At 38.2% G+C, this 24,991-nt stretch overlaps 1 protein-coding gene across 1 annotated transcript in view; it reads left to right on the plus strand.

The window, feature by feature from the left end:
• The first annotated feature begins 506 nt into the window (after positions 1-506).
• MBOAT2 (membrane bound O-acyltransferase domain containing 2) overlaps positions 507-24,991 on the plus strand; it is a 92,235-nt gene continuing 67,750 nt past the window's right edge. The window contains exons 1-3 of the mRNA XM_058020409.1: positions 507-650; positions 17,907-18,052; positions 20,796-20,873. Of these exons, the coding sequence (XP_057876392.1) occupies positions 579-650; positions 17,907-18,052; positions 20,796-20,873 (296 nt within the window). The 5' untranslated portion in view covers positions 507-578. The remainder of the gene's footprint in view (positions 651-17,906; positions 18,053-20,795; positions 20,874-24,991) is intronic.

The raw sequence follows: 24,991 nt of genomic DNA on the forward strand, positions 1-24,991 counted from the left end.
GCATCCATCACCCACCCGCGCCCTCAGCGCTCACCCCGCGCACCTGGGCGCAGGTCAGCGCTGGGAATGACAGAGTCAGGCAGGAAGAGACTCCGAGACTCCAGCCTACGAGCGAACGCCACTAAGTGAACCAGACCAGCACTGAGCGGTCTTTCCTTAAACACCTCCAGGGACGGCGACTCCACCGCCCTGGGCAGCCCATTCCAATGTCTAATAGCTCATCCTGCGAAGGAGGTCCCAGCAGAATGTCCCCTAGCGCAGGCTGGGACCGGGTGAGACAGCGCCGGGCCCTGCGCGGTACCTGCGCGGTGCGCGCAGCGCCCTCCCACCCTCAGCGCGGAGCGGCGGCCGCGGCGCCGCCTCGTCCCGCCCAGCCCGCCGGGGGGCGGGGATTGGGCGAGCCCGCCCGTCACTCCGCGGCGGTGCCGCGCAGCGATTGGCCGCCGGCGCTGCCAGTCATCGGCGGGGCCGCGCCCGCCCCTTGTTGTCACGGCGCCGTGCGGGGCTGGGGCCGTTCGCGCCGCTGTTGTTGCTGCCGCCGCGGGAGCCCGGGTGGGGAGCGGCGCCCCGGCCTCGCCATGGCCACCAGCACCACGGGCTCCACGCTGCTGCAGCCCCTCAGCAACGCCGTGCGCCTGCCCGTCGACCAGGTGAGGATGGGGAGGCGCCCGCCCCGCCGCCGCTCCCGCGGGCTCGCCGGGGAGGGACCGCACCGCGCCCCCGCTCCGCGCCGTGCTGCCTCGCCCCGGCCCCCCGCGGCCCCTCCATCCATCGGCGGGGCCGGGCCGGGCGGGCGGCGCCCGGAGCGCGGGGCGGCCGCGGCTCCTCTCCGCACCCGCGGGCGGGGGGGCGCCGGGGCGGCGGCCGCGCTTGGGCAGGTGCGCCCGCCCCGGCTGGTCCAGCATCCCGCCCGCATCCAGCCCTGCCCGGCCCGGCCCTGCCTCGCCCCAACTTGTTGGCATCGTCAGCCGGCCAGATGTGGATCCGCAGCTGGGAGTGGGGCCGGGATCGGTTCGAGGGATGCAAAGGTTGGGTAATAATTGCAAATGCAAAGCAGCGCGCTGCGCCTGGATGCGCCTGCCAGGGGGGTACACGCGCGGTGTTAAATAATGTGCGCCGCACACAATGCTGCTGGGAATTCCTATGTGCCTGTAGGCAGAGCGTTTTGGTGGTATCTATTGTCCAAGTGATATAAAAATTCCTGAAGACTTTAATCCTGGTGTCCTCACAAAATATTAGTAGATTACAAAATAAGATTGGGAAACTGAGGTTTGCCTAGTTTAATCACTGAGGCTGGACCAGAATGTTTGTTTATGGGGGAAGTGGTCTAGACCTCAGAAATCCACAGAATATTTATGTATTCGGGAATACATAAATACATATACATTTTGTAGAGCCAAGGAATTTCATGTTAGGAATTTTTATTTTTGTTTAATGCTTCATTCATGTACATATGAGTGAAACACATCAAGGAAAACAGTCTATGCTTCAGTAGAGGGAGACTTTGATGGCTTGTTTTTACAAAATACACCTGATGAGTGAGAGAAGTAACTGGAAATGCAATACAGAGGAAGGAGCATGCCTAGTGAAAGTATTTTGGAAGTGACTGAGTTACACATTCTTCTTTTTTCTTCCTTCTTGGAAGGATGGTTAAGGATATACATGAAAAAGTACCTTCTAGAAAACTGGTAGAACGGGCAAGTTGAAATTGAGCTTGCTGGCGTGGAATAGATACTGTGCACCCCTTGCAATGATACCTGTGGCTGGGATCGATGGCACCTCGTGCCTTGGTGCCTCCTACCTGCAGGTGGTGAGCTGCTCTTGCCAGGTGCCATGTGGTTATTTCCATAAAACGTGCAGCATCTACAGGATATTGTAAAACACGTCAGAGTTGACAGTCTTTTTATGGCATGATGTTGGGGGTGTATAATTTTATACTCATAGTAGTAGTCATAAATTTAATTGTTTATGACATGGTGTTACTACTGCCAAAATTGTTTTTAAATTGTGGGTACAACATTTTGATGATAATAAACTTACTTTTTATCAAAGCCTGGAAAACTTCCCTGTATTGAATGTTTTGCAACAGATGCTCCTGAAGAGTCAAGAAGTTTTTATAAAGTAGACTTTGAGCTCTGTTGGAGCTTTTGGGAGTAATCACACTGGAGGGTGGCTAGTTTAGAAGGTTTGTTAGAAGCAGCTGGAAGTCAGAGATACATTGTTTTCAGACTGTACATAATATAGGTCTGGTTGTGTATGAAGAGCACTGATTGTGACTGGGGTATGAATTGAAAAGCTTCAAAATTTTGCTGCACTGAGGAGCACATATCTATAAAAAACCTGATTTAAAAAAGCCAAGTTTTTTGCAACCTCAGCTCAAGATTCTATCTTGATAGTAAGTTTGTAATACAGAAGGAATGTGACTTGTGTTCAGTGTAATCAAATCAAAGGGAGTGAAGGAGATAATGAGGTCAGGGAAGAAAAAGAAAGTTCTGATACTCTTTGGTATGTTTGCTCAGAGATTATGCTTGACATTTGGTGATACTATAAGCATATTCAGAATGAAAATGTAGCACTGCTTTGAAAAAATAATAGAAGAATGAAGGTTTTTGGTTAGTACATTGTTTCTACTACTTGCTCCAAATCTGTACTATGACTACAGTCATACCAATATAGTAGCTGCTTGAAATAGGCACTCTGGTATAATACCAGCACTCAACTGCTGGAGATCAGTAGGGGTTTTTTTCTCCATTCAGTTTCAGTTTTGACCACAAATAGATACTAATCTTTATCCAAAATATTGCTTAAATTGTGATTTATGTTTAAATCATTACTATCTAATTATCCTGCTAAGGCATATAACTCTTGGAAGACAAATTGAGGTAGCATGTGTCCATGTTGCCTTACTCTCTGGTGCTTAAGCAAATGCATCGAGAGCCTTCTCTATTTGGCACTGCATAGAAGTAGAAATTTAAGTTCAAGGTGAAGTTGCTATCTTTAAGATTAATCAATCAGATCCACATCTCTGTGCGAGAGAAATTGATTACTTTTTTACCTAATGCTTGGCAGAACTAGAGACAGAGATTTGAGAAGGGTGCTGGTTATGTACTAGTTGGAGGTCAGTGCAAAATAGGAAGGGTGAGCTCCATCAGAGCCATTTGACACAGCAGTCTTCTCCATGTGCCCAGCTGCGTTGCAAAAGGAAAGCTTTGTTGCTTTAACAACTTGCTGGACATTTTTTCTTGGTACTAGAGTACTGGGTAGCTAAAGGAATGGAGAAGAACTTGTTTTCTTCTTCTGTGTGTATCTCCCAACAAGGTATCGTGCAGTTAACTTGTTGCTTTGTCTCTTGTTTTGTCTTGCACCAAGTTAACCTAAAGGACTACTTGGAAAAGTTAATCTGTTCTTTATAGGCTTCTTGGGCCAGTTTTTCTGTTGTTATTTTCAGTCATTTGATGAAAGGGAAGATGCTTGGTGTCAGCAAGAGCCTAGAGCAAGTGTACCTTTCTCTGTATTTTGTAGTAGGAAAGAAAAAAAATCACTGCTTGGGAGTGAAAAGCCTGGTAAAAACTGTTTCTGTTCACATCTTGGAGAATGTAAATTGGCTGCTCAGGAAAGGAAGCATTCTGTTAACAGCTGTGGCACTTTAGGTCCTTAAAGTTAATGAATGAGTGAATAAATATTAATGTACTTCATATTCCCTGTGCCTTCTCAGGGGACAGAAGGAATAAAAGTAGCCATGTCCTTCCCAACCTGGACTACTTCCCAAGAGAAGTATGGGAAGGTTTACCATAAAAACTTGGCTGCAAGAGTATCACATGTTGCCTAATGCCTTGAGGTTGCAATTTGAATTATTTTATTTTAGTAACATCTGTCACCTAACTTTATATTTTTCCTGTCTGTTCTCATGTAATATTTATGCCTCTGCTTCTTTCTTCTTTCTGTAAGGTGAAGCCCAACAAATAATGTGTTGGACTTCGGTTTGTTTTCGATTCTATCGCTACCTTGCTGATTTTCTATTGATAAATGACATCACTACCTTGCTGATTTTCTATTGATAAATGACTTATCTTGATGTGTCAGCCTACCTGTCATTAAATTGGAAAGATTTAAATTTGCTTTGACAATGATTCTGGGAGAGCAAAGCTTTCTTTTTGGCTTTTTGGTCACTGTGGGGTTAGGGGAGTTCAGAGAATAATCATTGCTTTCACTGCTTCCACCAGAGGGAGCAAAATTTTTTTACTGAAAATGTACAGAAATTGTAGGGGCTATTTCTGCCCTTCAATTGTTGTAGTAGTTGCTAATTTGTAGCAGAGGAAGACTTGAACAGGGGAGATAGGAGACTGACTGCAACAATATGTGAACATCAACTTTTTATATGAATTGTCTAAAAGATTGATCTTGAGATCCTGAAATAGGGTCTGAACTTCAGTGATTATCTTCTAGATAAGAAAAGGAAGAATGTGGCTCCATGTGCTAACAGTATAGATGTGTGAAGATATGTGGACAGAAAAAAATGTCATGCTTATGATTATGCACTTGACTTAAACTCCAGAATGTAAAAATATTTTCAACAGAAGAAAAAAAGTTCTGTGTTATTTCCACACTTTTCTTGGTTTTTGGTTTGTTTTTGTTTTTGTTTTCCCCAATCTAGTCTTAGGTTTTATTTGTTAAAGTTTGCTCATTTATGTGGAATAAATACAATTTTCTACATGGGCGCCATCAATCTTCAAAGAATCTAAACTGACTTTTTTTATTAAGAATAGACATAAAAATCCAAGTCTTGCTAAACATGAATTGCATAAACCACACAAACTTGCTTAATTTAACAATCATAAGCCAGCTTGTTGTACCTTTACATAATTTTCTGCATAGACTTCCTTGTGGAGAGAGGTATCCAAGTTGCTTTCATCATGCCCTTAACACACTTGCTTCCACATAAAAGCACTGGTGTATATTGAGCCTGTGTTTCACCTTTAAGCCCTCAAGGAGAGTGGGCAGGAATTTTTTTTTCCTTGTATATATCAATGAAATATTTGTTTCTTACATGCATATCATGTAAGAAAGCAATTTAGCAATTTTTCCTTCTTTATTTTGATGTATTGGAGGTGAGCACAGCTGTAGTTTGAAGAAAGGGCAAGTCTTGAGGTGGGGTAGGGAATTTTGCTGAGGAGCATTATGTGCCTTATTTGCCTGCAGGATGCATCTGAGTATGTCTCCTAGTTAGAGCTGTTATTTCACAAAATTTTGAGCATTAGTGATGTCTTCTATCTTATCACTTTAGTTGACGATAATCCCTTGTTTTCTGCCAAGGCAACATAAATTAGCCTCCTGAGGGCTGAAATGTTTTAGTCTGATAAAAACCTTTTTGTTTAAACATGGAATGGATATCAAAATATTTGTCCTGTATAACTGTCCAGAATTTAGATGGCCTAACATTTGACTGAAGCATTATCAAAATAGAAAAATGAATAAAGTGAAGAGTGTCCCAAGTTTTCTTCTTTCAACATTGATTCTTAGACCCCTGTCTAAGGGTCTGGTTGTGGAACCCAGAGCAGCTTGTTACTGATTTTTCAGATATGACCCAGGAAATTTATAAGGAACAGCTGTGAGTAAAATTAGCATTCAAGGGTGTGTAAAATGCAAACGCTGAAGGCAAGGGAGTGGTGGGATAAGCAAATTGTACCCCTACTTTGCCCTGTACTTTCCTTATGTGCTGCTAGTAACAGTCGGGAGAATGAAGGGTGGATGGCAAAACATGATCTTCTGTGATGATAGATGGAGACTGTAGTAGGTGAAAAAAAGCTGGAAATAAAATTCTGTTCTTCATTCTCTATGTGCTGTTCTCAGCAATGTTTTGAATGGTTTGGATTTGCTAGCCAGGCTTTTAGTAATTTCTGAACTTCCCTTTGACTTCTTGGAAGGGATGTATCATCAGGAGGGTCCTGAACAGTGACACCTTTCCCACATTTTACTATTTAGTGGTTAGGTGTTGACTTACTCAATAAACATTAGGTAAAGAGTTAACTCTGCAATGAAAAATACAAAGAGAAGGATGAAATGGTTGGGATAAGAGGAAAAATTGACAAGAGAAAGTGACTATTTTGAAGGAAGAGTTGGAAAAGAAAAAACACTGGGTAGCAGTGTTAGAAAGGATGGGCCATTTATATAGTGATAGTGATTGATTTAGTGCAAGAAGAAAATAAATCCTTGTTATTCAGGTTCATGAATATAAATTACAGAGCTGCTTTAATTCTTTAATATTTGCAGAAGCAGCAGTGAATTTTGCTCTCTCGCATGTTATCATAGGGTCTGTTTTCTTCAGTTTTTTGTAAAGTAGTGGAAAAAGTCAAATGTAGTTAGACCTAAGGTTTCTACAGTAAACATTGAAACTAAATATTCTTTACCTGAACAGCTTATAGTCACCTGCTTTGTTTTGTCCCATTCTTTTCACATCCTTATGCAAGTCATTGAGGCTGTGTGTGAACATGTGTCTGTGCTCATGACAGACAGTACAACCCCAAAATGGGGTACAGGAGTTGCTATGAAAATACTGCAGTTCTGGGATGTTGAAAAGAAATAGTGCAGTGCTCAAAGAGCAGTCTAATAAAGAAAATAAAGATTAAGGCATAAGGATGGTAACAAGAGTCACGTTTTTTTGAGTGCATGGTTACTACTGTGTTGCTTTTTGTTTCTGAAGGGTTTCTGCTGTTAATCCCTTGTACCACAGCTATTAGATCTTTTTTTCTCTGTGGGCCTTTTCATGAGTACTGTGCTGACTTTAAGCAAGAGTTCTGAAAAAGAAATAAAACTGAAATAGATGAGTCATCTTTATCATTTGGTGATCCTGACATTTGTTGACTTTTCACTCTTGTTTACCTGTTCCTGTGTTGACCTAATGAAGCACTGTGATACATCCTTTGCAGACTTGATTACAGAATACTTTCTTCACATTTATTATTTTGACTAATGTGCACACTTTTCCTGAGTAATGTGCTCATTTCTTTTTCCTCGTCCCCCTTGAACTAGGGAGTCTAGACTGGAGTTTTATTTTCTCCTGGAAAGTGAGAACAACTACACGTAGCCAAGTGAAAACCTGTTTGCTTGATGTGTGCATCTTCACGGTATTTTTGTTACCAAGAATGTTGATGTAGCTCTTCAGTATGGATATTTTATTTTCCCTCTTTCCTTTGGGAAGTATTTTAAGTTCAATGTCAGTTGAATCAGCATTGCTAGTCTTTTAGCGCTGAAGTGAACAGATCTGTTTGAGAAATTAAATTCCTCTGCAAATTTAGAGAAGTGCTTGTTATGCCTATTTGTTTTAAGTGATCATTCTGATAACTAAGCCATCTTTTGCGAAGGAAAACTTCCATAGCTCTGCTTTTTATTCTAGAATAATATATCCAAAGGTGAAGAAGCTATGTTGGTTTTGGTTATAGTATAGATTTTCTGTAGTTGGGATTTTGGTGTTTTCTTTTATTTTCAGTTAAAGTGACCTAAGCTGCAGAAGGTGTTCTTATTCTGAAATGTGGCTTTTGAGCATACTGATTGTATTACTGCAGTGGTATATTCTGTATAGTAATGCTACCTGTACAGATCATTCTTAGGCTTTCTGACCTGTTTTTTAGCTGAGTAATGTTCTTGGTTCTACTGCTTCTTCGCAATCTTACACATATATGTAAATACACACACATATATAAAACCCCAATTGACTAAGCATTAAAAAATTGGACTGAAGGCCCAGACTAAAATGAATTGGGTTTTATTCTTCATAGTGGAAAATCTAGAAGGAATTTGAGGTCATCACAAATCTGCAGAATTTTAGAAGTTCAGTAACGGCTGAGGTTTGTAGAAGGTCCACCTGTAGCACACATTAGCAAATCATTTTCTGTAATGGAATTGAATGTAAGAGGTCAGGTAAAATATTTTAATATAGAAGTATAATTCTAAATTTTGCTAAAATATTATTAAAAACTGGACTAATTTGAAAAGATGTAACATCTCAAAGTAGTGTCCATTGCTTGTATGGATTGCTGCATACAGTAGATGTTTAAAGGGCTGCTGTTGTTGTGCTTGGAGATGAGGCTTGGCTGATCTTGTGGGAATGATTCCTGAACTGGGAAAAGCAGGAAGATAACAGGGAGGAATACAGACTGTGTTGAATAATAGTTCTTTCAAGGGAGGGTGTAATGAAGCCCTCCTATTTTTTTCCTTCCCACAGCGAGCACCGAGAAGCTGGCATTTTGAAGATGGGGAATATTTGTTCTGCTTGCTAATTGAAATTACTGTTGTTGTTACCAGAATTGTGCTTGCTGTATGGACAAGAGACTTGCTTTCAATTTCTGTTGCTTATTTTAAGATGTATTTCAGTTTCTCACATACCAGGAGAATATAATTGTAGTGAAGCAAGATCTTAATTGAGAAAATGTCAGTTTCTGGTTGCATTTGAGAAAGATACCTCCATAGATGTTGGTTATTTTGCTTTATTTTTAAATGCCTAGAAAAGTGCGTAGCTTGTGAAGTTTTAATCAAATTTCAGACAATGTAGTGGTTCTCTGGGCTTTCAAATAAAAGCTTGTCATTCAAATACACATTTGAGTACCCTGTATTTATAGATGACAGAGAATAGACATTTTCAGTTCCCCTGGAATTGCTAGATGAAGCTTAAAGATTAACTAGCAACAAAAGGATAAAAGAATGTAAAAGTATGCACACAGGATGATAAACATAGCTGGAACTATTGGATAAACAGATAATGAGGAATATAGTGGTTTTTTTGGCTCTAGCTCAAGAAGTAACAGCTCATTCCCAAAAAAAGTTCAAGGAAAGGTCACCTGTAATACTGATGCACTCATTGAGTATGACCACCAGAGACCCCCTTGGACAACCTTCTAGGACCATAGAAGGGCTTCCAATAGGAGACAGATGCATGCAAATTAGTTCTAGGAAAAATGGTGTTTATGTATTAGCTAGGAAGTACACTGTAATGAGTATGTATGATCATGAGGGAATAAATACCCTGTTGTAAACTTTCACTCACACATTTGATTAGCAAAGATATCCTCTGAAAGTGTCCAGCACTTTAATAAAAAATGCCTGCTTTCTAATATTTCAAATTGTGTTATTTTCCAGCTGATTTTGTTGTCAGTGTACTGCTGACACATGTGACACAGTAGAGATTTTGAGTTCATCTCATTATGTGCATGTGCACTGTGAGTGTGTGATAAAAAGCCATGATTTTAAAAGCACAGTAACTGAGATGGTCTTTGTTTGGAGCTGTGTTTTGCCAACATAATGCCAGGCTGTGGTGTTCTCATGTTGTAAACTCTTTTTCCATGGTAGTCTGAGATCTGCAATCCTTAACTGGCCAAACCAGTTTTTGCTTAACAGAAGCAAGTGGTTTAGGTCCTTATTGTTTCTGAAGAGAGAAGAAAGCAAAATACACAAACAAAAACACCCAAGCCAGCATTCTTAGTCTGATTTCACCTTGGAACCAAACTTGCATCCTAGATTTTGGTTACTCCCATGAAAAAATAGCTTTTTTTGACAACTCATGATCTGTAATGGTGAATTCTTAAGAGCCTATCAGAGAGAACACGCTTCAGCCAATATCTTCCTATCCTTAATGAATTAGTTTTGGTTGTTCTCACTATAAAATGTACATTGATGTTCCATTTTACCTCTTTAGTCATACAGTTTATTATAGAGTAATTCTGAGTAATGATTAAGTAAGCCTTCTTTGAATAAGCTTATTGGATTTGATGCTCATTTATTGCACAAACCAGATTACTATTGCCTCTATCATGTTTTTTGTGATGTGCTTTGCTCCTTGTATTGCATACTTTAAAATTGCAAACTGGGAGTTAGTACTGGAAATAGAACTACTATTGCTAACCTATGTCATAACTGGATTTGATCTTTTGGAATGAAACCAACTTGGAAAGAACACGTTCAGGATCTTATGTTAAGTCCTTTCATCTGCCAGCAAATTGATGGGAAGATGAACTGTATGTGTCCAATATCAAAAAGCATTTGCTAGTGATGTTGATGCTGACTAACACTAATGTTTAGAGCATGCACTTCAAGGAGGAGGCTGATACTAGTGGGCTGTGCTTGGAATTTTCATCTAAGTGTCCCTTCACACTGGACACTGTATAAACATTCAGTAATACAGTCTTTGCTACAAAGAGCATTGTGCCTTAATACAAACATCTCCCATGCTGGTATGATTTCAAAATAATCACTGCTGCTTATCCTCTATTTCTTCACATTTCACCCATGAAGCAAGGTTGAGTTTTCACAGCAGGAGTGTTAATTAGTTATATTTTCATCATGTAAGGCAGAGTATTAACTGAATAAAAAAAAACCATTTGAAAGCTTTTTTTCAAGACATATGATGCTTTCAGTTGAAAGAGGAATCTTGTTTCTTCTTATCATTCAGAGAAGAAAAGTTCTTTGAACTACTCTTAAGTATCTGTCAACTGTATCAAATACCCTTGCCAGTATCTCTGAACTCATCTGCCTGACATTTCCCAATAAATTGAAGAAAATTACCAAGTGGTTTGATTTTGAGCCTTGTAATAGAATTACTTTTTTCAGCTTTAGTGTGGAAAATGTTATTTCCTTTTTTTCCCCTTTAATATTAGTGCAAAAACTTTGAGGCAGTAGTTGGAAAATTGACATTGGTTTCAAGTAAGTAATTCTCACTTTTCAGTTCTTAGCTGTCTGGCATTAAGCAATTATTGGATAATTGTACAAGTTGTTTTTATACTTGAAGAAGGTTAGAAATTCCACAGAAGAATATCCATCCATGCTGCCGTCTGGTTGCTGTGGAGAAACATTAACTCCCCTGTATGTTATAAGCAGCTTTTTGTGAACTCTTGTAGATGTTTTTCATTCCTCAGCTCATTGTTTTTGTGGGAAAGGGAAATAGTTTTGACTTAACTTGGAGCAGGAACAAGAAAATAATGATGTTTAAGGATCAAGGCAGAACTGATGCTTCATTAATTGTGGTAAGGTTTGGCAATTTTTGACAAGTATGTGTCAACAAACATCATGCTTGAAGAGGTTTGTGTTTAAAATGTTACTGCTAAAGTGACCCTACAGATTTAGAAAAAACATCAAAGCCTCGGTTTTAAGGTCTTCATAAGGTGTATGTGCATTATTCTGTCTTGATCTCTTAGCTCTTGCAAGAACTCATTTTAAAGTGGTTTTGTAGTCCATATTTTATTTCTTTTCCTAAAAAGTGTTTTTTTCTCTAATAGCCATAGATATTGAAAAGAAAAACTAAAGGTGGAGAAGAGGAATGCTGCTTTAGTGCACCTTGCTCAGTGGCCCTGTCAGATACAGGAGGAAGCATAGGTCATAACTTTGTCTGTGGTGGAATGGAGGGCTGAAAATTATTATAGAGGGAAACAAGTAATGCTGGTATCTTGCACCTCAGAAAACCTGAATTCCAGGGTGGAAATGTACCATGGTGTGGCTCAGAGAGGTACTTCTAAATCTGTCTGCAGAATTGCTGTATCCACAGGTTCTTGACTGTTGTCTGTAAAGCATCTTGCATCTTAACCTTGTTAGTTTAGGCTCTGCACATGATCAGGTAGGCTTCAGTGCTTCTGCTTCTATCTGGGTAATCTTTTTTCAAAGCCTAATTCATCAGCAATAAGAACAGAAGTGTCTTCTTGTTTTTCTTCAGGAATAACTTAGAAAAAATGCACTAAAGAACAAACAGACAAAAATCCACAGAAAAACACAACCCCCCAGACAGAACTCTCACATCAGCTTTAATTTATCCAAAGTGTTGTATTAAGGCCACGGACATTCATTGCATTTTAAAGGTTTGAATATTTATTTTTCTTCTTATTGGAGAAAATGTGTTAAAAATGAGAAAATAGAGATGCACCAAGACAAGGTAACTTGCCAAGAGTTTGTGTAGGTTGCTGGGAGAAAGAGTAAAATGCAACATTCCTGGGTCATCTTTGGTGCTTCACCTGCTCAACCACTGTTTCTCTTGCGAGGTGCTTGGTGTCAGTGTTGTTCTTTGGGTGTCTCTCAGTGCCTTGCTGTAGCTGGGAAACAGAACTTTGTGCCATTGTGTTACTGCTTTTCAGTGAATTATTAGTAGGCTGTACAGTGTGGGCCTCTATGATTAACTTGTGCCATCCAGTTAGGAATTATCTGTATCAATAAAATTCCCTCTCTGCTTTGGCTGCTTTTCTGAATGAGGCAAATGCATTCTGTGCTGTGAAGTAGCAGGATTCTGGAGAATTCTGCTGCAATTGACTGCAGCAATTGGCTTTTGATACTAAAATATAGCTGATATGAAGAGGAAGCTTAGCCTAAAATCTGAATTGGTAGATAAAATTTGCATGTATTATTATATTATATAATATTATATATTAGTTTTGTAGAAGAAATAAACTTTTCTGTGTTTCGTTTTAATGTGAACTTAAGTTTCTTTAGCTATTTATTAAAGATGCTGTCTGTGTTGTAAAGTTAGAGACTTCCAGGTCTTCAAATCCAATGTTATGCTAGAATTTCCTCTTGATGATGAAAATCCTTGTAGCAGTGACCTTTTTCTTGTTTTTTTTCCTTTATGTTCAGAATTGATTCCTTAAATACTTTTCCCTTAGCAATAACTTTATTTTTACAAAAGCATTGCATAAATTACATTTTATTCTTTTAAAATACTAAAATAATCGTCTTTAAAAGTTACGTACTTTCTGTTTACTTTTGCAGAGGTCATGCAAATGGGGAGTTTCTTACATAGATAACTTAATGCAGTTAATGATATAATGGATTTATATTTTGTGTAGCTACTCCAAATATTGAAACTGTGAATTTGTGTTCATGTTTTGCTATTACATTTGGCATAAGTTGTGCCTATGAACTGCAGTGCTTGTATGACTAGTTTTGAGCCAATATAGTGGATTTAATTTTGAAATTGCTAGGCTACACACAGCAGGATCTGTAATAGCTTAGTATGTGTAACACACACTTTCATCATTCATTGCTGAATAACTAGTGGTGATAATTTACATTGTAGTTGTATGTTTTTTATTCTTATGTGCACATAACTTTCCCTTACATGTTGCTCTCTCTGTAAGATTTTGAGGTGTTATTCTCATTGACTGATATCTTGTATGTGAGGAGGAATAAAAAAATTCTGTTTGTTTTCTTATATATGTGCTAAATTGTAATTGCTCAGGGTGAAACTTGCCATTCTATGGTAAGATTTTTTTTCCCCTCCATGAAATCTCAGCTTTAAATAGATCTTGATTAGGTTTTTTAAAAAATTTCTTCTATAAAATTGAAGCTTCTTATTGGAACAGGTTTTGTGATCTCATGGGGGCACATTGCAATTAGGTTTGAAGAATTCATCGTGCAGCTTTAGGGAACGTGTTGTCTTTGTTCTTTGTGGGTGTTCTGCTCACATCTGACCAAGTCATATGGTATTTAGAAAGTTGTATTTTGCCCATACTCACAATGTTATAAGAGCTTGACATAAGTTTTCAAAAGGTACATAAGTTTACAATTCCCAGTTGTTGAAGTTTGTATATATAATATTTGCCAACAAAATCGCTGCTTGGTTGAATGCCTGGTTTTCGTGGAAGCTTTCCAGGTGGTGATGTCCAGCTCTGTCCTTGTTCCTGCTCATTTGCTGTCTGTTCCTATTGTCTATCCCTATAGACAGCCAGGTCCTTTTGGTCACTCTTTCAAGGCAGGCTCTGTGTGTGAAGGCAAGTTCTTCATCTGTCTCAGTGTGTGCATACAAGGAAGCTGTCTGTCAATTCCACACTGCTCAGCATGGCTTAAGATGGGACATGGAGTTAGGAAAAGCCTGAAAATTAAATTTTGGCATTGTTTACTAAACCAAGTAGTGCAGTACAGAAAGAAGTGTTTCTATGGGATGAAGTGGTTGGCATTGAGGATCCAGCATGGGTGCTTTAATAATTTTGGGAAATACTGCTTTTGCCTAGGTTAGTCCGTGGGCTTAATGTTCAGTTACCTTTGGAGCAGATACCTAGTTCAGTTTAGTTTAAAGGAAATCAGGTTTGTGTGTCCAGACACCATTGCACAGCACTTGCAAAGCACGTGAAGTGCAGATAACTGGGAGGCTTCAGGAGCCCCCTCTGATCTGAACTAAACCACTGTGGAGATGCACAAACTATCTCACTGCTGGAGCTGGAAGTGCATCCAGTGGAATTGGGGAGCCCACACAGTCTGTTTATCATTATACTTCCTGTAGCATTGGCAAGGGATGAAACTTCTTTCCACGTGGAAATGAGTACAAGTGGTAGAAATGAGTACTGTGGACTGAAAGCCACAGGTAAGTTGTGATTTTTGTTGTAGGAATTCTGTGTTTTCTTTTAAAATGTGAGTAGTCAAGTATTCAAAGGGATATTTAGCAAGGGAATATATAACCTGTGATAGCAGGTGCTCAAAAGTCAGAATAAGTGTCAGATGAAGATTACCCCTGTGACTCTTAACACTGCCCAGCAGTGCTCGCAAACTCTTCCATATGACTTCCTTGATTTGGAAGGCAAATCAGTAGTAAACCAGAGGGTTTTTGTGAACTGGAGAAAAAATAGGGAAAAAAAAACCAGATTGATGACTTTAAATTTTGCTTGTATTTTGAGATACTTTGGGCCTGATTTAGAGGCATGCTGGATAATCAGAACAGCAGCTGAATTTATATTTTCAAAACACATTTCTAGTTAAAGTTCTTTTAAAAGTACAGAAAAACTAGGCACTGAGTGTCTGAAATTGAGCAACCAAAGTTAGCGGGCATTTATTTTCCCCTTTGGGCTTTCATAATTTTTGTGCCAGTCATTCACCTTTAGTATAGGAATACTGATCTTATGAAATTATTGCAAAGTTTACATTTGTTGTATGTAGTCTTACCATGTTATGGACAGAGCTGCATAACATGTAAAGTTCTTATATTCAAATGTAGAATGCAGATGGTAAGCATTTAATGGGTCACAGGATGAGGGCAAAAACTGGGCAATTGTCCATTTGCTGAATGAATCAGAAATACTCCTGGGGAAAATAGAATAAAGCAGCAGAAGAATATAGTCTAAAGTAGGTATGTATAAAGGCTAAATTCAAGTTGCAAGGCTTTCAAACCTTAACTTCCTCATAGCTTGGTTTTGCAGATATGTATTTAAAGCTTTGGGAGCTTTACAAGTTGAGCAGAACTCTTGGTGCCTTGTAATCTGCATTTTGGTGCACTGAGACAAGGATAAGGATGGGATTGGTAAGAGTAGAGAAGAAATGCAGGGTGGTGTGTGACTATTGTGGTGATGCCTTGGATTTCCAAGTATTGTATATGTTTGTGCCCTTTTTGGGAAGAGCACTTTAAAAATACCCACTGGCAGTTTTGGATTCATTTGTGAGGAAGGCTTTTGGAAAAGGCTTGTGCTGCTTGGGTCACTTAGTTTCATGTTCAAAATACTGATATAATACATTCACGTCCCTGGAAGTTGGCTTGTGGGGTTGATCTGAATGTGTGTTATCCTGCATTTCATTACTGTTCTCAAAATATTCTTCTTGGGGAAGGTGCTTTGGTTTGTTTGGCTTTTTTTTCTTATCAGGTTTTATTTGTTTTTTAATTAATGGGATACTGTTTTTCAGATACAGATTTGATCATTTGAGTAAATAGCTAAACAAATAGCAAGTGCTCAAGAAAAGTGTACCACCTTTTCACTCCCTACCTGCTGAATCCTTTCTCAGGTTTGCTTTTTGTGCTTTGTGTGAGGATTTTACTCCTAAACCTGCAGGCTCATCCTGAATTGTGAGATTCAAGGTTTGTTGTTTTGTTGTTGTCCGCTCCTATAGAGTTGGTGATACATGTCAGAACTGCCAAGCACTTCTACCATTTTCACAGTAGTAGTAGGAGCCAGATGATGACTTTCCTTTTTCCCTGGGTCTTGCTAGTTTGCTTTTAGTAGTAATCTGAAAAATAAGGACACCATGTGATACCAGTTGGTAAATTATCTATATTGCAGTCAAAGCAGTAATGTCTGGGCATTCAGTAAAACCAGCAATGCAAGTGTGTCCATTTCAGGACAGGTATTCATGCTCATTTCTTCCCTCTGTGCAACCTTCTCTGTCTCCCTTCCTCTTCTAGTCTGTCTAGGATGTGAGTTCTTTGGGTCAGAAACATGCTTTGCGGGTTACATGGCACAATTTCTGTAACAAATATTCATACAAATGTTGGTACTGAAGTAATAATTATTTTTGTTTTCATTTTTGTTTCTTGCTCTCTTTTCTCAAACAATATCAGTTTGTTTCCCTTTCAGTAGTTCACTTGACTGTTTTGTATGAAACTTTTTCACTAAATGCATGGAATCATCTTGAGTAATAAACCTCGCTCTGTTTCATTTGCATCATTGCTTATAAAGGAGAGAAAACAGGTCAAGTTATACCCTGGAAGAATATCTCCTCATTTATTTAGGATTTTTCAAATACTGTTAAAAGCATAATAGAAATGTGGTAGTAAGAGAACGGATGGAAAAGTGTACGTGACATTTTAAACAACAGTTTAATTTAGGGAATTGTGCCTATTAAAAAGCACAGCCCTGCCTTTTGAATCTTTCCCTGCTAGCACTTAATGCTCTAACTTGGTGTTACAGGTTTTGGAGTGGTTCAGTTGTTACAAGAAAGAGTTCTGTAGTTGTTTTAATTGCTACTTTAAAAATTACCGTGTTTGCATACTCTGACCCTTACCTATTATGGCCTGAAACTTGGTTGAAAAATGATTAAGGAATGGACAAGGTGAATTATGGTACTGCAAGTGTGCACTATGTTGCTGCAAACATCAATATCAGACTTGCTGTCAGGAGCATAAAAATAGTATTGTCATTGTACCCTGTGGTGTTAAGATTAAGTATATATTTCAGCTAAGTGCCATCAAAGAGTCTAAAACACAGTTGTGCAAAGGACCAGTGAAGCTTGCAGGATGTACAAGTTTCTGTTGTTGAAGTGCTTAGAACCTGAAGCAGTGGTTCCCAAGCTGTTGCTTGTGATGACTTGGGATGCCACTATTAGACATGGAAAATTGTTAGGCAGTTTTCTATGTCAGTAAAAAATAAAATCTATGAAGTGAGAAATGTTACTTTCTAAATAAAATAATTTGTCCAGCTTTTTGTAACGTAAGCTTTTGGTAGTGGTTGCTGTATTTGAGGAATTTCTTTCTTTATTGTGCACTTACTGTTACATTTTTTTTCAGGCCACAGTCAGAACAATTCTTTTTACTCACTGATTTAGTTTTATTCAATTCTGCTTTTGCTTTCAGTGCCCTAATGTCTTTAAATATTTAATATACAAGAAATTTTCTATCTTCAAGAATAAATGGCCTGAAGGGAGGAAGAATTTCCGAAACTATCCTGCTTGAATGTACAAGAAGAAAATGCAGTGTGCAACCAAGCTGTTTATCTGATTACATAGCACTGAAATGCACTTCACTGAGCCCTGCTTCTGCAGAGGCTACTGAAGTGATCTGTCAGTGATTTTTGGAGCTGATATGTAGCTTTGAGTCCTACTCACTTAAAAAACAAAATAAAACTGAAGCTCAGATTTTCACATTACTGGGAGGGTAGAGGTGATTTAATGGTGGATAGTGGTTTGGTATTCAGAAAATCTACAGCAAAAAATGTCATTTTCTTTTCTTGATTTAAGCACATATTGCTTTGTGTTCGATGCATCTTTTCCTCTGAGCTGCTTGGGGGAGCGCTGGTTTGTGCTTTGGCCTGGGAGGGACTCATGGGAGAAGCTCTTAGACATGCTCTGGTAAAATCCATGGCAAAGCTACAGGTTCTGCAAATTGAAAATGTATGGATATTGCTGTTAATTTTTAATACACACTTGGGTGAGTTCTTCTTTCTTTTCTTTTTTTTGTGCAGGTCAACTTTGTAGTGTGCCAACTGTTTGCCTTGCTTGCGGCTGTTTGGTTTCGAACATACCTTCATTCAAGCAAAACTAGCCCATTTATAAGACATGTTGTTGCAACACTCTTGGGCCTTTATCTTGCACTTTTTTGTTTTGGATGGTAAGTTACACTTAAATTCATTTTTCAGGAACTTGTCAGTTTTTATTTCTGTGTTATGAAGAACCATATTGCCTAGTTCTGTGAGGGTTTTAGCTGCTGCAAATGTACAGAAATCAGCTTAAATATTCTGATGAGGTCCACAAATTTTGAAAGGTCATCTGTAAACTGGTAACTACCATACTGGCTGCCTATGGTTTTGGGAAGATGAAGCAGGTGCAGTTTGTTTAACTTCTGCAGCTTTTTTTTCTGTAAACTTGCTGGAGAAGTATTCTCTTGAGGCACAGCACAGATGTGGTGACTAGGATAATTCCCTATAAATACTCATGACAGGAGATAACTCAGGTATTTTTCTGAATATTGAATATAATGTGGCATTTTAAGGAAGAGTTGCTGGAACTGTAAAGCATATCTAGTGACACTCCTAGTAGTATAAAATGCCCTGCTTCATGGTTTCTTTTTTTCCTTTAATGATTTGGAGAGAGGGAAGATGTGATTGTTTTTCAGACACATATTTTGTGTGACTGCTGGTTGCGTATCTTGATCTTTCACAGTGTAGCAAGACAGAATGTTAGTAAAGTTAGAAAAGGGTATTCATTTAGTTTGGTGAATTTTTTTTCTTCAAAATATAGCTTACTAAATGGCTTGCATCTTCCCAAGATGGTTTGAGTGCCAGTTTCATTTTATTGCATTGTAAACAAGGTGCTTACTTGGCTTCAAGTGTATAAAAGACTTATTTATGCTATCATAGAGCATTAGTGAGCTGGGGGGATTAATCAAGCTGTTGTGCAGGTAGGAATGTGCAGGTGCATCTGTCTCTACACATGCAGAGTGTGTTGGTCTCTATGTAGGCATGTTGCAGAACTCTCCCAACATTAATTGATATATCTTATTTTTCAATTTTGGGAAAAGAGATCAGTAACCTTTATTCTTTAGATTTACATGCATGATTTACTTTTATATAAAACTTACTATGCCAGTCCATTTCTTAAACATGTGGCCATGGTATTCTGCTTTGGGAGAATGATCTGATCTCACAGACTTCCAGGTTTAACACTACAGAAAAAGAGGAGGATATGGGAAATAGGAGATACTATGTGACGATTTTTTTGAGAGCTGTGTAAGCTTAGAAGCACATTGTTTCCATTGCTTTAGAAGCAGAAATCGTTAATTATAACTTGTAATTAGAAAGGGTTACTAATATATTCATTTTGGATATGGGAGATTTTGGAAAGAAACAACTTCTACTCCTAACAGACATGAATAAAAATTTGTGGAAGCTTCTCACCAGCAATATGCCCTGGAAAAAAAAAAAGTTTTATTTTAAGAGGTTAATTTCTATTCTGCAGTTACTGAACTAAAAACTGTTTTAAAATGATGAAAATAACATAATTTGAGATGTTGAAAGTACACATTCTTTAAAGATTGGTACTTCTGCCAATGCTTTTTCCTTTTGGTTAAGTACATGTTATATGAGCAGGTTTTTGAGGGTTTTGGTTTTTTTGGTTCTCCCTTGCCAAGAAATCAAGGATGCATACAGGTTACAAGCCCCTGATAACATCTTCAGCGACTCTTGGTTTGTGCTGCTATGACATGACTTATGAACATATATAACAAGAAGGAAACTGTTACTGTTTTGTTATATAGCGTTACTAGTAAATGTAGATCATGCAAATTTAAATGTGGGAAGTAGTTTGTAATCTGCACTCTTTTAAGGACATTAAGTAGTAGTTATGTTATCTTCAAGTGTGTTCGTTTTCAGTCACTTTTGTAATACTTGTGAGGGTGGTAGAGGAAAGGAAGAGAAGCAATAATTCCCTTTGCATAATAGCAAATAGCATAAAAGGCCCAGAATATGTACCCTTTGTATGTAGCTAAAAATCACTGTTCTCTGTGGTATCTCAATACATCCCTTTGAATGACTGAATCAAAGAACATATTGCTATTGTTAGCAGCTCTGAAAGAGAAATGTTTTCAGTGACTGTAATCCTGGTATGGTACTCCATGTCAGTCCACACTCTTTTAGGCTTTGATATCTTAGTCTCCTTCTCTGTAAAAGAACAAATATCTTAAGTTTTTGTCATTTCACTAATGCCTGTCTTTGCTGTACAATATTGCTAATGCTTGGCAGATAAGAAAAGGAAATAAATACTTTTTAAATTGTCAATTACTATATTAAACTTGAAGTTTAGGTAGTCCTATCCTAAATGAGACTAACTAGAAGTGAAATATGAGAGCATGTAGAGATTGGCTCTTCTGTAAAAAGTCAAGATTTTTCAAGGTTAATTCATGTCCAAGTGAATAACCTGGACTCCAAGTTTTGACTTGATTCCTCCTGTATAGATAAAGGATTTTAGTTGGATAGAACTGGTTTTCTTGTTTGGAAATGAAACCACAAAATTTTCATGTTGTTTACAGTCATTTACTCATGAAGTAATGCCAAATGGAAGACATAAGGCATATTCTTTGTGTTTTAATAATTATCAACATTTGCAATATTCTTGATTGAGCTGGAACATTGTAGCTAGGTGTCTAGGTGTTGTTCCTTACTGCTCTCTGTGCTGTGCTAAAGGGAGAAATTCTCAGCAGAGGGAAGGGTAACAGAAAACCTAAATAGAATAAAAGAGGATTTTTCTTTGGGAGCAGTGGTGGCTTTAAACTTTGAACCTCTTTAATTTCACAATAAATGCATGCAGTTGATTGTCATTAAAGAAAACATGATGAGGGTTTACTTTTTTCTCCCTAGGTATGCCTTACATTTTGTTATACAAAGTGGAATTTCCTACTATATCATGATCATAATAGGAGTGGAAAACATGCACAAGTAAGTTTCCATTCTAAAATTTATTTTACTTTGCCTTTACAAGAATGCTGCTGTTGAGGATTTTTTTTGTAATCCTGCATATATACCATAATTCTAGTTGTATCATAACATTTCAGTATTTGAATTCTCTAACCATGGTTTTATTTTCAGGTGAGAAGATGACTTACTTGGAAATTTTTGCCAGTCTTTTAAAATATCTAAAGCTCATTTAAATGATACTCCACTGAGACATATTTTGTGTTTAAGCAATGATGAAAAAAGAAGAATATGTAATCTTAAGTATTTCTTGGTGTTGACAGATGACAAATGTAATTTGAAAACAGCCAATGCTAGTAGATGGAAGATGTCTGAACAGAAAACAATTTGTGTGAGAAATTTCTGTAGGAACTAAGTGCTTATAATTCCTTTTTTTTTTTTTTTAATATCAGTATGAATGATGTTTTAGGTTAAGAATACATTTTAAAAACACATACAGAATTATTTGAGGTTTGAATGCCTGATTATATCTTGCTTGAGTATCTGAATCCATATAGAAAAGCACTTGTTTCTCTTTTTCAGTCACTCTCAAAAGCAGGGAAGACATTTATTACTGTATGCAGTAATATGTTTTACTATATGCAGTATATGTTTTACTATTCCAGTAGCCTAGAGATCAGAAACAAATTAAGTTCCCACTGTGTTAATTCCTGCATAAATGTTTAGTAAAATAGCAAATCCTTGCTTGAATAGGTTCCTGAAGTATGTGAGCCTGTGAGAAAAATGCTGGTAGAAAAAACAAAGAGGAAAATTGCTTTACATAGAAAGCACAAAGCCAGGGCAGCCTTGGTTCACGATCCTATCTGTTAGAGTACTCTGCTGAATTGTAGTGTGATAGTGACTGTAGTTTTATTGTCTTTTAAAATATCCCATATTAGGCTCTTATGTTCAGGATTTTCTTCAAGGCCTCACATATTCAAAGTACTGTGGATGTGAGAGAGCATCATTTGGTTGGATAGCTGGTTTATAGACAAACAGCTTCTTTGGTTACTGGTTGCTGTAAAGTAACTTGTTCATGTAAATTTCTCTTTAGACATTCAACAATGTAAGCTAGAACTTATGGTACTTAATATTCCAAAAGAAATTATTATTGTGGTTAAATGCAGCAAAGGGAGGTGCCAGTCACAGGAGCACTTTGGCCTTTACCATAACAAGGTAATGCAGGTTTCTCAAAGATGGAAATCCAGCAGTGGTTTACATTCCTAATAGCGTGAGACAGGTAGGCAGATTTCCTGCTCTGTGGCAAGGGAACAGTAATTCCTGGTCCTCCTAATTCATACCAGCTGGTTTCACTGCATGGCCTGATCTGCTGAGATGTTGGCTGTGTTATACACAGCTGTCACTGTGCAGCTGGGAGGGGAACCTAGATTTGATTACAGAGCTTATATTGCTTTGTCACCATATAAATTAGTCTGCCATTGGATAAAACTAAAAAGCTCTTCTTTCAGTGGAATAAAAAAAAAAAAGAGTCACTTGTTACTCTAAACTGTGGACAGTGTGTGGATGCTGTATGGCAAGCTGCAGGAGCCACTTCTAGTAGGTGATACAGGCAAGACTACACAAGGTTTGCTCCTTCCACTGCTGGAGTGTCCCAGAAGTGATGATGCCTAAGGAATGCACCAGGTACACTTTATTTTCTGTCAGGAAAATGCCACTTACAGCTTTCTGTTTGGCAGTCTGAATAGAAACCAAAGTGAATTACTGCCCTCCCCACCTAAGTGTTTGTCTTCAGGCTATGAATGTGTCTCATGGTGCCCAGAGGAGACTGAAGGTTAAGTACTGTACAGCAGAGTGCAGCTGGTACCAGCTGGCGTCAGGACTGGAGAATGTCAGTGTTTTAGTGGGGATGTGTGTACAAGTAATTATAGTGCTTGTATATACCTGCATAGCCCCAGGTTTGGTATTTACTTTTTGTATGGTAGAGGGACCCATTGCCTGGCAGTCCTATCTAGATGTTACCTGCATTGTTCAATGAGCATCTTAACCTTGGATTTGAACATCAAATACCTATATGTGGTGTAAATACAGATTCAAGTAGATTTTGTATTGGAAAAGCACTTGTACATTATAGAAATCATATTTGTCTATCATCTAAATTGATTCACTGACTTAAGTTTCCTTCTTTTCCCTGTCCTGCTGGCTGTCCTGCAGATTTCATGAGTGTATGGATAGGAAAAACATTATTCCTCTCCTTGTTGTTTTCCTTACCTTCTAACATAGCTCCTCAGGTTCTCCAGCCTCTCTAAAAATTGCTTAAACAAGTAAGAAACAACTAAATTTTTAAAAATGCTATCACTTCAGTTGCTATGCATTGCTTATCCGGGCTTCCTTACCCTCTGAAGCCAGGAGAGTTTTTTGATAAATTTTTACATTCACCAAAGCACTTTAAGCTTTCATGGTAGCTGTTATGTCCTATTCTGTTTGTTTTGATGGACATAGAGTTCTTTGTACTGTTCCTGTGCCCATGTATGTGAGCTGTTTGAACATGATAATGTAAAGAGATATTTGAATTAGAGTAATCAAACTTTGGTTGTAACTGGTCTGGTATCTGTGGAGGTACTTCCTGGTCGTACCTTTCTTGGAATTTTGGAATGTTAGTCTTCAGTAAGTTCCCTTACACTCCAAGTTAGAGCCAGGACTGAGGGGGAGGCTCCCCTTTGCCTTCAGTCCTTGCTGTGGAGTTGGTAAACAATAGGAGATGTGGCAAAGGAGGTGTGGTGAAGATTTGATTGTTTTATCTTAAAAATCTCAGATTGGAGCCAAATAAGTCTTGATCATCTGAATAAACTAATTCCCTTGGCATGCTAATTGTGGCACTTAATTTGTTAGTCAGGTATTTAATGATGCTGAATGTCGTGATTTTTTTGATGCTTACCTAGAAATCAGACTTGTACTTGAAGACTGTGGATGGAAACACTGACTAGCACCAGGCAGTGATTTTCTGTATATTGGAGATTTGATGATTGGAGATTTTGTTATTTTGATGATAAAAAAAAAAAACTATGTAAATGGTTTGTACACTGTCTATCTTCAATTAGTTGGAAAAATAAGCACTTGTTGAAGTTAACAGCTGTGAAGGAATTTCTTAGTAATCCTTGTGAATTTCTTCTAAAAGTATTTGCTCTAAGTAGCTATTGCAAGTTCATCCACTCTGGTAACTTGCTGTAACACTCCAGGCTGAGCCTGTATAGAGCTCAATGCATGGCTTCAAACAATGAATGTATACGTTGAAAAATAACTTGATATATTATCCTTCCTAAAATTGGAATGTTTAAATGGAAAGGCCTTTAATGAGCATGTATTTTGTAATGACAGGAAAGGAGTGAAAAGAGAAGTACAATTTGCTTGCCTGTAGTGCCTATCACTTTTTGCTGTACTTTTAAATAAAGATTAGATACACTTATTTAATCTTGGGGGAGGTGTGTTTGTGTCCCTATGGAGGTATAGGGAGAAAGGACAGGAATCATCTAGTATCTGCAGATTTGTAATTGTTGGTGCTTAAGTTGAGAGGCTGAAAAAGATAATGCGTGGGTAAATTTAGTATTATAGCCTTCTCAGTTGGTTTGGTACAAAAAAGATACATGCTGCCTTAATGACACTAGGAAAAAATCTGTTTATATGTTTTATATTTCCAGAGAGGAGTGTAAATCAGTCTTTTTCTTAAATCCCTACCTCATTTTAAAAATTTTATTTCATTTTATGCTTGATTGCTGATGTTACTCAAAAGAACAAAGTTCTCAAAAGAACAGGGTTTTTAAATAGTGCCATTGACCTATAAAACCTCTTATCCCTCTTGCAAACTCAGGTAAAAAAAAACCAAACTTGTACTTCTCTTGTAGGAAGTAGCTGTGCTTCATTGAGTATTGATGTTTACCTGAAGGAGGGCTCCCTTACACATTCCCTGTGTGCTTCTGTAAGCATGTGGAGGACAGCCCTGTCTTGGAAGGAAGCTGTAGTGTAAAATTGCCTGGGTGTGTTACAAATCTGTTGGGATGGCGCAGCTTTTTGGCTTGCATATAGATTTTTATTTTTTTTAATCTTTGTGCTCAAAGTGAAGCTGAGCACAATCAGTCATTCAAAGC

The sequence above is a fragment of the Melospiza georgiana genome, chromosome 3, assembly GCF_028018845.1.
Source record: "Melospiza georgiana isolate bMelGeo1 chromosome 3, bMelGeo1.pri, whole genome shotgun sequence".
NCBI lineage: Eukaryota > Metazoa > Chordata > Aves > Passeriformes > Passerellidae > Melospiza > Melospiza georgiana.